General features: G+C 39.0%; 1 protein-coding gene across 1 annotated transcript; it reads left to right on the top strand.

The window, feature by feature from the left end:
- The first annotated feature begins 712 nt into the window (after positions 1–712).
- slitrk5b (SLIT and NTRK-like family, member 5b) lies at positions 713–7131 on the top strand. Its single transcript, XM_071475099.1, has 2 exons — positions 713–828; positions 1295–7131. Exon 2 carries the CDS (start codon positions 1295–1297, stop codon positions 3953–3955), a length of 2661 nt encoding a protein of 886 aa, XP_071331200.1. The 5' UTR covers positions 713–828; the 3' UTR covers positions 3956–7131.
- The last annotated feature ends 8775 nt before the right edge of the window (positions 7132–15906 follow it).

Below are 15906 nucleotides of genomic sequence, written 5' to 3'. Positions count from 1 at the left end.
TTACCTGGATATTGACAAGATATTCTGACTGACCTCAGGCTGACAGAAGTTACCATGTGATCAGCAGCATGGGATGTAAATAAACAGCCAGTGTGATGTTGGGAAGATCCAGTTCCTGTCAGGTGGGAAAAAAAGGACTCAGAAACATTAATGTTATCGGTTATATCTCCCGCTCCGGGATACTTACTGTCACAGGATTGACAGATTATGAAAAGCTGATGTAACGTTTTGATTTTAGAGTGAATAACATGATAAGCGGTTTAACAAACCCCGTTTGAGCGCAGGAACGCGCCTCGCCCGCTAAATTATTGATTGTTTTATTTATTTATTTATTTATTTTGTTGGGGGGGGGGGCATCTTTTTCCGTAGGTAGGTCAACATCTTTTGGGGAATGTATCTCGTCATGATGCTCCAGTGAGCTGATTCTTTGTGCATGAAATGACTTGACATCCTCTCGACCGCCGAGTGCGTGTGTGCGTGTGTGCGTGCGTGAGCGTCCAGAGAGAAGAGAGAGAGAGAGAGAGAGAGAGAGAGAGAGGAGAGAGAGAGAGAGAGAGAGAGTAAGCAACTTTGTTACCAGGCATAGCTGTCTCCTCCGGCACGGCGTGCTGAGAGAGGAGCATTTGGCAGTTATGGTTGATCAGCGTTTCTCTCGTCCTCTCCAGTGCGTTTGAGGACGTGCCCGCGCTGAATAGATCCCGTTTCCTGGTTGTTTTTTTTTTTTTTTTTTTTTTTTTTTGTTGTTGTTGTTGTGGTTGTTGTTGTTGTTGGATTAAAAGATACAAGATGCGCTGAAGACGAGCCCACGTCTTCGTCAATGTGCGTGAGGTATGTATGTCCACCAGGAGTTAGACCGGGAATTGTGCGGGCTGCCTCCTGTCTAACAAGGCGTGCACTGTGATGCAGAATTTAAACAAACCCCTCTGTCATTTGCAGAGCTTTACATTTCCGACCGGTATTTAATTGCATGTTCATGTCTTAGCAAGCAAATGCGATATGGCTTCCCCTCGCAGCGGATCCAGACTATTGTTTTGTGCTTATGTCTCGCTTTGACCTTGCTTTTTTTTTTTTTTTTTTTTGTTATTTACATAGCTCGCAGGAGTTGCTTTCTGTCCTGCTTTGTTTGAGCCATTTTAAATCAGCAGCCGCACAGCCAGAAGTTACCTCTGGGCAACAGCAAAATGAAGCTTTGAGGTTTTTTTTTTTTTAATGCAGGCTACAGCTTGTTGTGTGGAAGTTGCTTTCATTTGTACTCTGCCTGTTTTACATCACCCTATATGTCTTTTATTTCTAGATGACATTGAGGATGCCTAATAGCAGGACTGTGAGCTCGGCCATCATTTGCAGGAAAATGCATCTTTGGATTTCATATGTTTTGCTGAGTGCAACGTCAGTGTGCGCTGCTGAGATGTTTGGCAGTTATGGGGAAATATGTCAAAGACTGTGTGCCTGTGAGGAGAGAGAGGGGATCCTTACAGTGAGCTGTGAAAACAGAGGAATTGTAAGTCTCTCAGACATAAGCCCAGTGTACTTCTCCCAGTATCATCTACTGCTTACAGGGAATCTTTTGAAAAAGCTGTCTGCCAATGATTTTGTAGAGTACAAAGGACTTACAATATTACATCTGGGGAATAATGACATATCTGAGGTTGAAGCAGGAGCTTTTAATGGACTTCAGGGATTAAAGCGGTTACATCTCAACAATAACAAAATTGATGCCTTGAAGGAAGAGTTTTTCTTTGGCCTTGAAAGTCTGGAATATCTTCAGATTGATTATAATTATATCACTCATGTGGCGCCAAATGCCTTCAGCAGACTTCGACATCTGGAGGTCCTAATTCTAAATGACAACTTAATATCTGTCCTGCCCATGAACATTTTCCAGTATGTGCCCCTGACTCATTTGGACTTAAGGGGGAATCAGCTCAAAGTGCTTCCCTACTCAGGTCTGCTGGAGCACATGAATAGTGTTGTGGAGTTACAGCTGGAGGAGAACCCATGGAACTGTTCCTGTGAGCTGATTGCTCTCAAAACCTGGCTCGAGAGCATATCATACACAGCTTTAGTCGGCGATGTTGTTTGCGAGTTCCCATTTCGGCTTCATGGGAGAGATCTTGATGAGGTTTCAAAACAGGAGTTGTGCCCGAGGAGAGCCATTGCTGAATATGAGATGCCACCCCTGCCACATTTGAGCAGTGATGCATACTACAGGACCACGCCAGCTCTAGTTACAGCTTCCTTCACCTCATCTGGGATTGCGCGCTCCTCATCAAGACCCACCAAGGCACCGCGACAGTCAGGCAAATTAAAATCAAGACCCACTGCTCGCGTCCCATCTAATAAACCACAAAATTATGGCCAAATTATATCATATCAGACCAAATCCCCTGTGCCTTTGGACTGCCCGACTGCCTGCACCTGCAATCTTCAAATTTCAGACCTAGGCTTGAATGTGAATTGCCAGGAGCGAAAGATTGAGTATATCTCTGATTTAAATCCCAAACCCTACAATCCCAAAAAGATGTATCTGACAGGGAATTACATCCCTGTGGTGCGTCGATCAGATTTTATTGAGGCAACAGGATTAGATTTGCTTCATCTTGGTAACAATCGAATAGCCCGCATACATGAAAGAGCATTTGGCGATTTGACACATCTAAGAAGACTTTACCTTAACGGGAATTTGATAGACCATCTTACAACTGATATGTTTTACGGACTGGAAAGCCTACAGTTCTTATATTTAGAATACAATGTCATTAAAGAGGTTGCTCCTGATACCTTTCAGCACGTACCCAAACTCCAGCTTCTTTTTCTGAACAATAACCTCTTGAAAACTTTACCAGTAGGAACATTTAATGGCCTGACATTAGCCAGACTAAATCTTCGCAACAACCATCTGCGATATCTGCCAGTCAGCGGTGTGCTGGATCAGCTTACAGCACTGGTGCAAGTCGATTTGTTTGAGAATCCCTGGGATTGCTCTTGTAGCATACTGGAGCTGAAGATGTGGCTGGAGCAGCTTAGCACAGGCACAGTTGTGAACAATGTCATCTGCGGCTCACCCAAGAAACTAGCTGGGGAGGACATGAGATACATTAAGACAGCTAATTTCTGCCCTAATAACTCTGATATACTTGCCTCCATGATCCCACCCTCTGAAGAATCTTTTCCTGGCAGCACCATCACCATAGAAACATCCTTGGACTCTGACACACAATACAGCACCATTCCTTTATCTGTGATGATTCTTGCCCTTCTCCTCTTGTTCATTGTGTCTGTGTTTGTGGCTGCAGGATTGTTCGTGGCAGTGAAAAAGAGACGTCAAAAGAGTCAAAACGAGCAGAATAACTCCATGAATGCTTGCATTAGCTCTCTCAACATGGAATATGGCCTTTACAAAAAGGGATCCATCCCAAAAGTCAGAACATCTGCTGGACACGTATATGAGTACATCCCACCTCCTGCAGAATCCACATGCAGAACTACTGCCCACACCCCGACGGACGGCAAGTCAGTGGATGGATTTAGAGACTTTGATGAGTTGAGTGGCGCTTTTCTGGGTAACTCAGATGAGGAGGCAGTCAGTAATGTAATAAGCTCAGAATACAGCGCCACTACTCCGGAGCCGCTTAACAAGCCCTCCACCCCTCACCAAGATGATCCGTGTTACTACAGAGACGTACACGAGCCTGACAAGCACACCCGCTACAGCAATACATTACCATGCAGGCATACAGCGCATTCATCGAGTCAGTATACCTCAGACTTTGATGCAAGGCATCAATACATGCAACCAGAGAGAATACAACAGACAATACTCTATTGTACAGCACCAAGTACTGTCTATGTGGAGCCCAACAGGAGCGAGTACTGGGAACTTAAAGCAAAGCTTCATATTGATCCTGATTACCTTGAGGTTCTTGAAAAACGAACCACATTTACACAGTTTTAAGAGACTTGACCCCGGGATGGTCAGAGTGGATGCATTGGTGCAGTGTATCCATTTTAATCAGGAATCGGAACATGTTTAAACTAATTTCTCACCTTTATTAGTACAGTGCATTGCGAGCATCATTTCTGGGAATCATGCTTTACAGAATGGACTAATAAAGGGGAACGCTACTCAAGTATCATTTAACACTTCATCCTCATGGTATTCAACAGTCTGGTTAAAATTCGTAAATATGAACGAGGAACCACAGATTCAAGGCTCTTATGACTCAACCCATAATAAAATACATCCTGGAGCTGTTTCACTGACAATAATGTGAGACTGAGCTTTTACTCTCAAATTAGCTGCATTGCATAAGTGTCTATGAAGCGTGCAGACGATATGTTCTTATCCCAAAATAAACCAGGTTTTTGTATATGTATGACTCCCAGTTCTGTCTTTTCAAATGTAGTCAAAATGAAACTCATACATGAGACTAAATCAAATTTATTCTGCAAGTAAAGCTCACCTGTGCGTGGGTGTAGATGAAAGTCACATAGCCTACACATCTGTGCAGATATTGTGCTCCTGTGAAATATGGAGCCATTGAGAGAGGTAGTTAGTCCTCCAGGGTGCACAGCTCTGGGATGATAATATTAAAAGCATGAGCGAATAAAATGAATTTTAATGTAACGTCTCAAATCAGAGATTATAGAGCCAGTAAATCTCTGGTCCCGTGTTTGCAGATTTGGACAAGAATATTTAACGTATCCTACAAAATATACTGAAGCGACCGACTACAGGGTAATCCGTGAAAATCAGTGGTGTTCCCCGAAAGCCTCCACATCTCCAAACCATCTGCACTTGTGGATTATGGACACATGTTGCACTAGTATTGAGTTAAATATTAATATTGTAATATTGTAACTATACTCAGAAATGTTGTAACTAAAAGATTCTAATCTCTGCTGTATTCAGATGTATTGTAACAGAAGCAAAAGAATTAGCTTTAACTGTTGGCTTATAACATTTGTCACAAATGTGTACAAAATGCACAATTTCAAAACACACTTGATGTCCATAAATGACCGATTTTTAATGAGTGTCTTCATTTGTACCACGACCAAAGCACTTCAAAAATCAGCTGATAACATATGCAAACTTTGAAAACACATCCTTACAACCTGATCTCTTTACTGTATGTTTTAATATATCTACAATTGTCTTCCAGTTGCAATACATCTGAGTATATTTACAATACAATAAGGGTCAAATACATCTCCATATCCTTCTGTTTCAAATTCAGCAGAAAATCATAAAAAAAATTATATGGGCCTCAGGACCATATAAACATATTTTAAATGACTGCATATTTTTATACAAACAAATATGGATATTTAGTTTTTTTTGTTCTTTCTTGTCTTTTTCTTTTACAAAAAATGCACTATTTACTTCTACAGGTCAACAATGATGTCACTTTCTGAAATGCACAATATGGTAATGTGCATATAGCCATAGAAGTAGGTTTTATAACTGCATACATACAAGTAATACATGTTTAAAAAAATGTTGCACTATGCATAGATATAGGTTATACTTAGACAATCTGTACAAAATGCCCACAGCTCATCATTTTTCTAAAGCTTCAGATAATTTTTAATTACATGTGCTTTCAAAGGAATACTGAGTGGATTTGTATGTACTGCATTACAATGAAAAACACTGTCTCATTACTTGGCATTGTTCGTCTTGTCTTTTTGGTGCAGGGTTGTACGAAGTTTTGACTTAAATAGCAGTTTCGGTTTCTCTCTTTTTAAGGAGGAATTGATGGTGGTACTATTACACATGTGGAGGAGTGCAAGAGCTTTAGCTATTAGGTTGAAAAGCACAAAAAATGAATGCAGCAGCTGAATAGATGGAGTCATCTTTGTGCATGAAAATGTTCTATGCTCTAAAGGAAAGTAAGCACATCATCCAGTCATAATGCAGTCTAACCAATTTCTGGGTCAATAGTGTAAGCCAAGAAATGTGACTTTCCCTGAGAGTTTAATACACAGAATAAATTCATATCATATGCAGTATTATGCACTGAACCTGTCATCTTAGCTCAGCCAATTAGGGGCATGGTGTATCTGGACCTTGTCAGCAGGTCACCAAGTATTACACAGCAGCATTAGTCATGCTGTTTATCAAGGATATGGTCTTGGTTTGTTGCCTTTCACATGTTCAGAGTCATTTTGTGATTCTTTTGTCACCTGACCTGTCTCTGCTCATTGGAAATTCCTCAGAACAAATTAAATGAAATCTACACAGTGATGCATGATGTAAACCTGCACAGGTGTGTACACTGAAACATTTTATGTGTAGGAGTTTTATTGTATCAATATGTTGCTGTGAAGTTAGTGGTGAAAACACTGTAAACCTGCAAATATGCACAGACAGATACACACAAAATGTGTTTTTTAAATTATTATTATGAACAGTGACTGGCATTTGTTCATAGTTTCCATTCTGATTTTAATTGAATTGATCATTCTGTTTTTTTTAAATGCCTGGTAAATTTTATACAACCTAACTAATGCAACAGATGAGTAATGCAGGGCAAATAATGTAGTTTGCCAGTGCATTCAGAGAAAAATCCTACTAAGATCAATTTTAACATTTTATTTAAGTCTTACAAAGGTAACTGTGTAATGGGAACACAGTACTTACTGTATATAAAAGTTATTTGTAACAATGTATTTTCTCTTTCATCTTTTTGTATTCAACAACCAAATACAGATTTTTTTTTTTTTTTTTTTAATAAATTTTTTTTTTTTGGTCACACATGAGTGTACAAATACTGATAATCCAAATATATCTTCAATTGAAATGTTTCTGTCCCGTGTATATGTGCAAATGTTTCATTTGCAGAGAAAAAGTGGTCCAGTCAATGTCCTATTTGTATTCCTGTTGTTATGTTTGCTTTTGTTTGTTTAGTTTTCATATGAAACAGTGATTTTCTATGTCAGCCTCCAATTTGTAAATAGAACACTTCATCAGCATTTCCATGCAAACTTGCATCAGCTCTCAAAAGCAAAAACCTGGTCTCGTATTGCAGAAACACAGTCCAACTAGGAATATGTGGGTTAAATATATCTACAGTGTGCTGTTTCTTTAGTTGTTAGCTGATGAATAAAAGATATGCATTCATTTGATATACCCTTGTTTCTGTGTTCCCTTCACCCTTATTGTGGTATGCAGTAAATGTCATAGAGCACATGGAGGACAGATTTGAGAATGTTACACAAAACCCCATTGGCATTTTTGAGAGCATCTCTGAAATTACAATATCAACTCCAAATGTTCATTGTGATGGTTTCAATTAGGCAAATGGGGAATAACAAGAACGGCTGTGTTACATAATCAACATCGAGATGGCATAGTTCATACTTCATGATGCCTTAGCTCTACTCTGTATCACCCAAAGACATTTTGACTAAGAACTTAAATGATCAATTCTCTCAAGTATAAATGAAATAATCATCTAATGCCCAAAGTGTTCAAACAGCTGCACAAATAGCAGCAGCAGAACATGCCGAGGGCTGTATCACAAAATGTGCATATACCACATTTGAGTTTCTTGTACAAGTTTGAATTCAAAATGTTTGATCTTGAGCTTCCCATTGCAACAAAGGATGGGTTTCCTAACTGTGATGTGTTTAAAGCAGGGACAAGAATCTCTAAAGTACTGTAAATGTACAGTATGGCCACATCTGCATGCATGTGCAAACTGATACTTGCAGAGGAACCATATTCTTAGCAGACATGACTTTCAGGAAGCCCGGTATCCATGGAAACATTCAATTACCTGACACAGAAAAACAATTCTGGAGCAAAAGGTACTACACCGACACTAAGTATGAATTCATTTGTACCTCAGCTTTTTGACAGATGTGTTATCACTCCATGTTGCATGCTGCTAAATGGTACACTTTGCATATCAAAGACTGAAGATGACTTGCATGAAATACATGTCTTTTCAGACGCAGGAGCTGTGTCTGAAAAGTGTCCATTTCAATAAGACACCTAACCATGTGGATGGCCTTTGACTCAGATTGATGGTGTTATGTTGCTGAGCTTCGTTAAAACCCCAGATTTGCCAGGGAGAGGGAAATTAGGGCAGATCTGCATTATGTAAGCTTGAAGAGATGTGTCAGGCAGTGTGAAGATGGCATATGACTGTAAGCATTAACCAAAAGGAAAACCTTTACTATCTGCTTACATCAGGCAAGCAAACACAGTAGAAATACCACTGACTCAAGCCTCTCTGATATGCCTCTATTTTTTTCATAGTGGAGAGTAAAATAGAATCTCACATCTGGCGACATATGTATGGCTTCCAGTTGTTAGCCTCAGACTATGTTTCTGCCCCTGAAGCCTTTTCTGTCTTCTGTTTCCCTATGCAGCTATGCACCGTCTCTCTCACTTAATGTGTGTGAGTGTTTGAATGTGTGTGTCTGGATGCATAAATTATTGACTCAGAGTGTATTCATGCTTCCCTCAAGGACTTCAGCCAACCAACGTGGAAATACCTTTATCCACTCTTTTCGTCTTCCAACATTTTTGTTTCAAAAACCTTCACAAAACTCACAAGCAAAGAACGCTCTTCAGTAATAATTAATGTGTTACATCTTGAACATAAACTGCCATTTATCTATGTCCAGTGTGCTTGTAAATAATGTATGTCAGGGTTTCCCATTGTTTAAGATTGATTTGAAGAAAAATTGCATGCTGCTGGGATGGAGTGGTATTTACAAACCAAGAGGAGAGGATTTTGGAATTGGGATGTGCTAAACTTTGCCAGAATATCTGCAACAACTGGAAACAGTATGTGTGAGACGCACTAATATTTATGAGGGTTTATCCAGGCTTATGACTGCCAACCTGAGAAAAGTGACAAAATCCTTTTTCATCCTCCCATTTAATACTCCACACTAAACATGAGAATGATATTTCACATCAAGCAAAGAGAAAAGCTTTTGCGAAACAGCAAAATAAAATGTTGTGTTGTGAATACAGTGATTTAATGTTTATAAGAGGCTTTCATAGCTTTTTGAATGCTCTGTATTACAATGTTAGACTGTTGGCTGTATGCATTATATCATTCTCTGAAATTTCCTGCCTGTATCCAGACAAAGTTACTAATATTCCCCAGTTCTGAATATCATGTTTTCCCTCCCTCAGTCACAAGCATACTGTGCAGCTCATGCTGCCCTGCAGAGTCGCTCATCTTGCATTAACCTCTGTCCATGCCCAATACCCACACTCTTTTTATCAGCCCCATTTTCCTCATGGCTCTTCAGCACATCAAGGGCACGTCCTTCTCTGTGTCTTGGCCTGAAGTGTCACTATAACTGTTGGAATAGACCAGCATGGATGTTGGCCTGTAATTTATAGTGACAACAAACAGGCCCAGATGGACAACATACTGCATTTGTGAATATGCTATAAAAATAAGTTTTCATATCAAAACATGGCCTCATGGTGGATTTATTTATAAACACACCACACCAGCGTGAGCCGCTACAGCAATGTCTCCTCCTGATTTGAAAAAGATGTGACCTGAAAGGGCCCTGTTTGTGTTTCCTCATTCAGTTGAGAGAGAGGAGAGACACAAATCTCACAATGAAAAAGCAGCCCTGCCTGAACAATAATGGTGTACTCAAGACAAGAGACAAGTCACAGAGAGCATGATTTTCTACAGAAGCAATGGCAACTGACAATTTGAACAAAACTGTAGGGCAAGATTATACATTCATATTTAAAATCTAGTCTACTTTAATATATTTTCAGAGCCAAAATAATTCTAGTCATATTTTGTTTTATTTCACATGTACATTTTTACCTTAGAAATGTCATCATTTGAATCAAGTGCTGTGATGTATGAGAGGACTGTTACAGATTGCCCATGTACTGTGGCAGCCTGGATTTAAATGCAGCTTCTGCTGCACTGTTGCACATTTCCTTCTTCTGGCCATCTCATAAACTCATTCTGACAAATGGAGGAAGGCAGCTAACCACTCGCCTACTAATGTCCAAATATTCAGTTTGTTCTGACAAGTAGCAGTTATTATGATCATACTTTTTTATAGTGGGATAGGGAAATTATAACAATTATCCCCCTACCACATTTCCTAATAGGTATTTCTTCAAATTACTAAATTGAGTTCATGTAAGATCACTTCAGCCCTGTATTCCCTGTTATAATCAGCATTTGATGGAAGGTTTTGTGGTTTAATCTTTACAGAAGATTAATAGTCAGTGGAAGTGATAACAGCTAAGTATAGATAAAGGTGCGGGGTAAGAAGTGTAAGGTATATTAAAACTACTATAGCAAGCAAGCAAAGCTTTATTTATACAGCACATTTCAGCCCGATGTGCTGCACAGAGTATGAGTTACCATCGAAGTTGCAACCATAAAGTATGTAAAGATAAAACATTAAACCTGACCAAACACAAATGAAAACAAATGCATAAATGTGAATAAATATGAATAGATATGAATTAAAAACCATGAAGAAAACAAAATAATTAAGACAACAACCGATCAGTAAAAATTAATGACATGCAAAAGTAAATAGAGTCATAATTAGACCAATAATGTAATAAGACACCTAAGTTAAAACCAATAACATGGTAATTGAGACCAGCAAACAAGACTACTGAAAGGTGCAGCTTAAGAGGAGTGTTTTCAGTTTAGGTTCACAAGATGATAGCGTTGGCACACCCCTATGATTAGATAGCACGTTCCAGTGGCTTGGATCATAAAAGCTAAAGGCAGTTTTGCCAGATTTCGTGGAGACCAGGGGAATAACCAGACAGCCTGTTCCGGCTGACCTGAGGTGTCTAGCAGGTTCATAGCTAACAAGCAAATCAGAGAGATACTAAGGTGCCTGCCCATGTATGGCCTTAAGAGCAAGTATTAAGATTTTAAAATCAATTCTAAAATTTACAGGAAGCCAGTGTAATGACCTGGGCACGGATCTTACATAATTGTATTTCCTGCAGCTACCTTCAGGAGAAGCTGCAGTTGATCAAGACGGTTTTGCAGTCTTCATGTGAGCAGTGCATTACAGTAGTTTAGGTGAAAGAAGATTAAATGAAAGAATGAACAAGTTTGTCAGCATCCTCCTGGGATAAAAAGCTCCTTATCTTTGCAAATGATAATATCCGGTTTTAACTATGCTGTTAATGTGGCTCCGGAACGATCACTCCAAAGTTTCTAGCCTGTGTGATGTTTTCTAGGGACAGTTGCAATGATTTAAGAGACTTTTGTCCATTATTTTTTATCCCAATAACCATGATCACAATTCTCATGCCACCATTTAACTATAAAAAATTACAAGACACCCAGTTATCAATATTCTTGATGCATTGTAGTAGTGTGTCAATAGGGCTCAGATCATTGAGGGACAGGAAATACATACTTGCATGTCATCAGCATAGTTGTGATAGTAGACATTGTGTTTTTGTATAAGTTGGTTCAGATGCAACATGTACAAATTAAACAATAATGAGCCTAAAATTGACCCCTGGAGAACACTGCATATGGAAAAATGTTTTTGGTTTTTTTTTTCAATTGAACTATATGACAAAAACATCAGTTTTATTTCATGATTTCTGAACCATTTTTTATTAATTCATTGTTGTTAAGATTATAATTGGATTTCCAAATCACTTTTTGGTGTATATTGTCATTACTGAGGTTCCTGTGGACAGAAGGGAAAAGACTGTGACTGCAGTGCCATGCATTTGCATGATAATACTATCTGAAACCCTAAATCATAACCCTCTAAAAGGAGTGGAGCACACTGCAGCAAATACCAGCTGGCACCAAGACCTCTTATCTAACCATTGTGCTCAAAGGTACAGTACATGAGGCTGTAGAAGTGTGCTGAAAAGTTAAATGGATTGTGAGTGCAGTGCACCTTTGCTGTGAGAAACTGATTCACTTCGCTGTCTTCATTTGCTATCAGTTTCCCATTTTAATTTCAATTCAGCAACACTATTTCAGGTTTTTGGGGGACAAATTGAATTTGTTAATTTGCTTGTTTTGTCGTGTTTGAATAAAGCTAAACCAAACCACATTTAGACACAATTAGTGAAATGCAACATTTTCACCCTGGAAAAGTGTCAGATAAATGAAGCGACACCCACTGAGCTAATAACGATTTGGTATCTTGCTCAAGGTCACTGTAGCACAATAAACACTTGGAGTGACAGGAAAACCTACTCTGACGCTGGTCACCAAGCATGCTGTTGGCATCTGGTTCAGTAACTTCACAGCACAGGACACAGTTAAAAAAAAAACTGCAACATAAACCCTGACATGTTGGACACAGGCTATTGTCCACTTAAATCATTGTTATCTTTAAGATGTCTCATAAGAAAATGCAAATACCTGCTAGTTATCCTTGCATCTTTGTATTTTTATCTATTTCCTTATTCATGTGTTGCTTTTTATAACCCATTGTTACTTAAGTTCACTTGGGACAAAGTAAAGCAGGCACCACTATAAAATCAAGTGTGAGAGCAGTTTTATTGGTCATCCTATGTTTCAGTGCATCATAGAACACCCGGAGAGAGATATTTATGTACACAGCATTATACACAAACACTAAAAGAAAAACTTTCCTCTCTGTCGGTTCATGGCTGGTCAGACACTATTACATCTAAACTTGAAGATAACTTTTTAAGCAGTGTATAGTTCAAGGCACAACAGGACTCTCATGTCATCAGCTCTCGTGACAGGCTCAGGGTGTGCTGTGGTTCCTAAAAGCACTTTTCCGTGTTTCCATCTCTCTTTGCTTCGAGTATGCTTGTGGGATTTACAGCAAGCTACAATGGATCCAGACAGATGGCAAGGTGGGGGTGTTGGGTAACCATAGTCTGAACCCCAGGGAGCACTGCCATATACAAGCTGTCAGACAAATGTCTTCACCCTGACTTTTTTTGTTATAATATAATGAGACTGGGACTTTGACATTCATTTTCACAATTGTTCAGACATCCACAGGAGCTGTGAATACAGTGTTAATGCCCAATTGTTGGGCCTTGTTAAGAAGTTTATGCATACACTCCCCAATTAATTATATTGTTGCTGTGCCAACAGCATCTTCATATCCTCTATGAATGCATCAGGGTAACAAGGCCATCAGGAATTTCCATAAAATGAAGTAGCAAATAGGTCATGAATATAATTAATATTCAAAAAGCAGCACATCAAAGAGTGGTAAGCCAATGCCTCAGCATTAACTACTTTTGACCATTCATATCTTTCCTCATTAGCCACAGTGGGAAGTGTTATTTGCTGATGGCTGTGTACTGTACACTGGTGGCAAGTGCATCAAAACAGCTCTTTCAAGTTCTGCGAGCATCATGCAGCTATACAACTCCTAACAAGCCAAAAGACTGAGACGACTCTTTGTCAGAGCTGTTTGTGTCAGCTCTGGTAATACTGATGAAGCTCATCGCAATTTATGTAAGACACAACTTCAGTTGTTCTCAGTTGACTGGATAATTGACAGGCTATTGTTGGGTGACTGCCAAGATTTCCCAGATTTCCCTAAAGACGTGTCAAAATTGTCCAGCCAACCACTAAAAGACTGCAACACTTTTGACAAGGATTGTTTCACTTTTCTACAAACAAAAACTTATGCCTTTAGAGTAATTTGAAAGATGCCAAAACATCATAAAAAAATCAACAAATAGTGGCTTACTTATGCCCTTAGTTCTTTTGAATTCGGAGCCCTCTTACAGTTTGTGCCTACGCCTAAACCTTATTTTAGTTGTCTACTAACAGTCATGCCATTGTGAATCTTGCACTGCATGAAAATGAGTCTACATGAAGCTGACACAATCAGGACAATTTACTCAACATTTGATATGCAGCAGATAATCTGTTAAAAAAAATTCTATTTGAAATTCTGCTTGAATAATTAGTGTCAGTCTTCATTCACACTTATACATTCCCAATTACTTTAAAGGCTAAAGTAAAATCTACAGTATATCTAAATAATGGTAAATTTAACATTTAGCAACATTTTTTTTTTCTATCATGCATTCCCTTAAAACAAAATGAGTGCTCTAATCAAAAAGAAGGCCAAGCTTGAGCGCAGCAATGCAAATATAGCTGAGGTTAGCACTAAAAAGGTTCAGAAAGCACTTCCATCCCTGATGAATCCTGAACGCAGCTGTATCTGCCTCTGCAGCATCAGCTACAACAGCTCAGGTGACTGCAGGCCTGACACACTCCGTACAGATCACTTAGCACAACACGATGTTCAGCCGTGCCTACTTAAAAAAATGCAATAAAATCCCCTTCTAGTTAAAACGCGGCTGATGGCTTAACTGTTTCTATATGACATCGAGAAAACAAGATGTCACTGTGTTTTTTGGTGTATTGTCATAGAAGCATGTGAGCTTACCACCACAGGCACAGACCCCTGAAAATTCAGTACAGTCTTGTGGCAACGCACTCAGGTGTAAAGTCAGCGATCAGCCAGATATTTTCATCTGCTCTGGAACACCAGAGCCACCTGCTGCAGCTGAGCTCACTGAGTGTGTGAAAAAAAAAAACCTCCTCAAAGCTGCTTCATCATGATACTCAATGCATCTTATCTGCATCGCAAACTAATTACGATACATTTAAAGTGATATTGACATTAATACAAAGTCCTGCTTTACAATATGAAACTCAGAAGAATGTAAGATAAATTATTCAAAGACACTATTTTAGATTTCACAATGTCTGTTAATAATTCATCACATATCCTGCATATTTGAAAATACCTGAGTTTGTGTGGAGGTTTACATGCATATTTATAGTACCTTTTCCTCCAAATTCCTTTTTTTTTTTTTTTTTTGTGTCCTTCTAAATGTCATGCAATAAAATACTCCAGACCTTTAAAAGATAGCAACCAGTGCCTAGAAGATTATAAACTCATACGAACCATTTATATCAGATTTCGTCCCCTTTAATCTGAGTGTTGATTTCAATCTTGATGGCTTCTTTTTCCCACAGGGAGAATTCTCCCACTGGTTATAACACAGTTAAACTCCTCACCTAGCCACTGGCTACTAGATCAAAGCAACATCCACTCACAGGAAAACAGGCAAGAAGGAAAAGGCTAGTTGCTATAGCAACTTGTACCACTTCTTGTATGGCATCACACTACATTTTATTATTAGGACAGGAGCAATATTAACGACATTAATCAGCGTAAGCTCTTGCTCATACAACAACACCACCTGCTGTGATGACTGCAGATGGCGGCAGCAGCTTTTGTCTATGGACTCTTGCTTATTTACAGATATTACAGACAGTGTATTTACTTAAATATTAAAAAAATGCTTTACATTATTGCACAAACATTTTCATTGGGCTGTATATACAATATGGTTCAGATTATTAATCTTTGAACATGAGATTTTTTTTCATGCGTGTATGTATAAATCACATTTACTCTGCATATGTGCCCTTCTGCCCTTCCCAGGAGACTGAATTTCTATGGCACAGGAAGATGGCAACATCAAATATTCACACTTGGATTTACCACACTAAGAATAAGAGCGTCCTTGGAAGTCTGACATCTCCTGTATAATTAAGTTGTCCGGATTAAAGCAGGAATGGAGTCTAATCAGCAGCAGGATATGTTGATAAGCATTAAGCCACAAAGACAGAAATGATTAAAAACTCTCTGATCAGAAGGTGCCATAATGCATCAGTTCTCAAGAATGAGGTCAACCACTTTGGGTTTCCATCATTGTCAAATCCATTAAATATGTGGGTTTGACAGCAGCGGGGGAAACCTGCATTGGCTCAGAGTGTGCATACACAGTATAGTGAGGGAAGAAAACAATGAAAAACGTCCTTCATCCTCACAGAGTGTCATTCTGTCATTGACTTATCATTTCCGGGAATGTAAAAG

Source organism: Trachinotus anak, unplaced genomic scaffold (genome assembly GCF_046630095.1).
Source record: "Trachinotus anak isolate AG129_WGS33_773 ecotype Australia unplaced genomic scaffold, CSIRO_AGI_Tana_v1 ptg000001l, whole genome shotgun sequence".
Classification (NCBI taxonomy): domain Eukaryota; kingdom Metazoa; phylum Chordata; class Actinopteri; order Carangiformes; family Carangidae; genus Trachinotus; species Trachinotus anak.
Note: the sequence above shows the minus strand (reverse complement) of the source record. Positions and strands in the feature narration are given on the sequence as shown.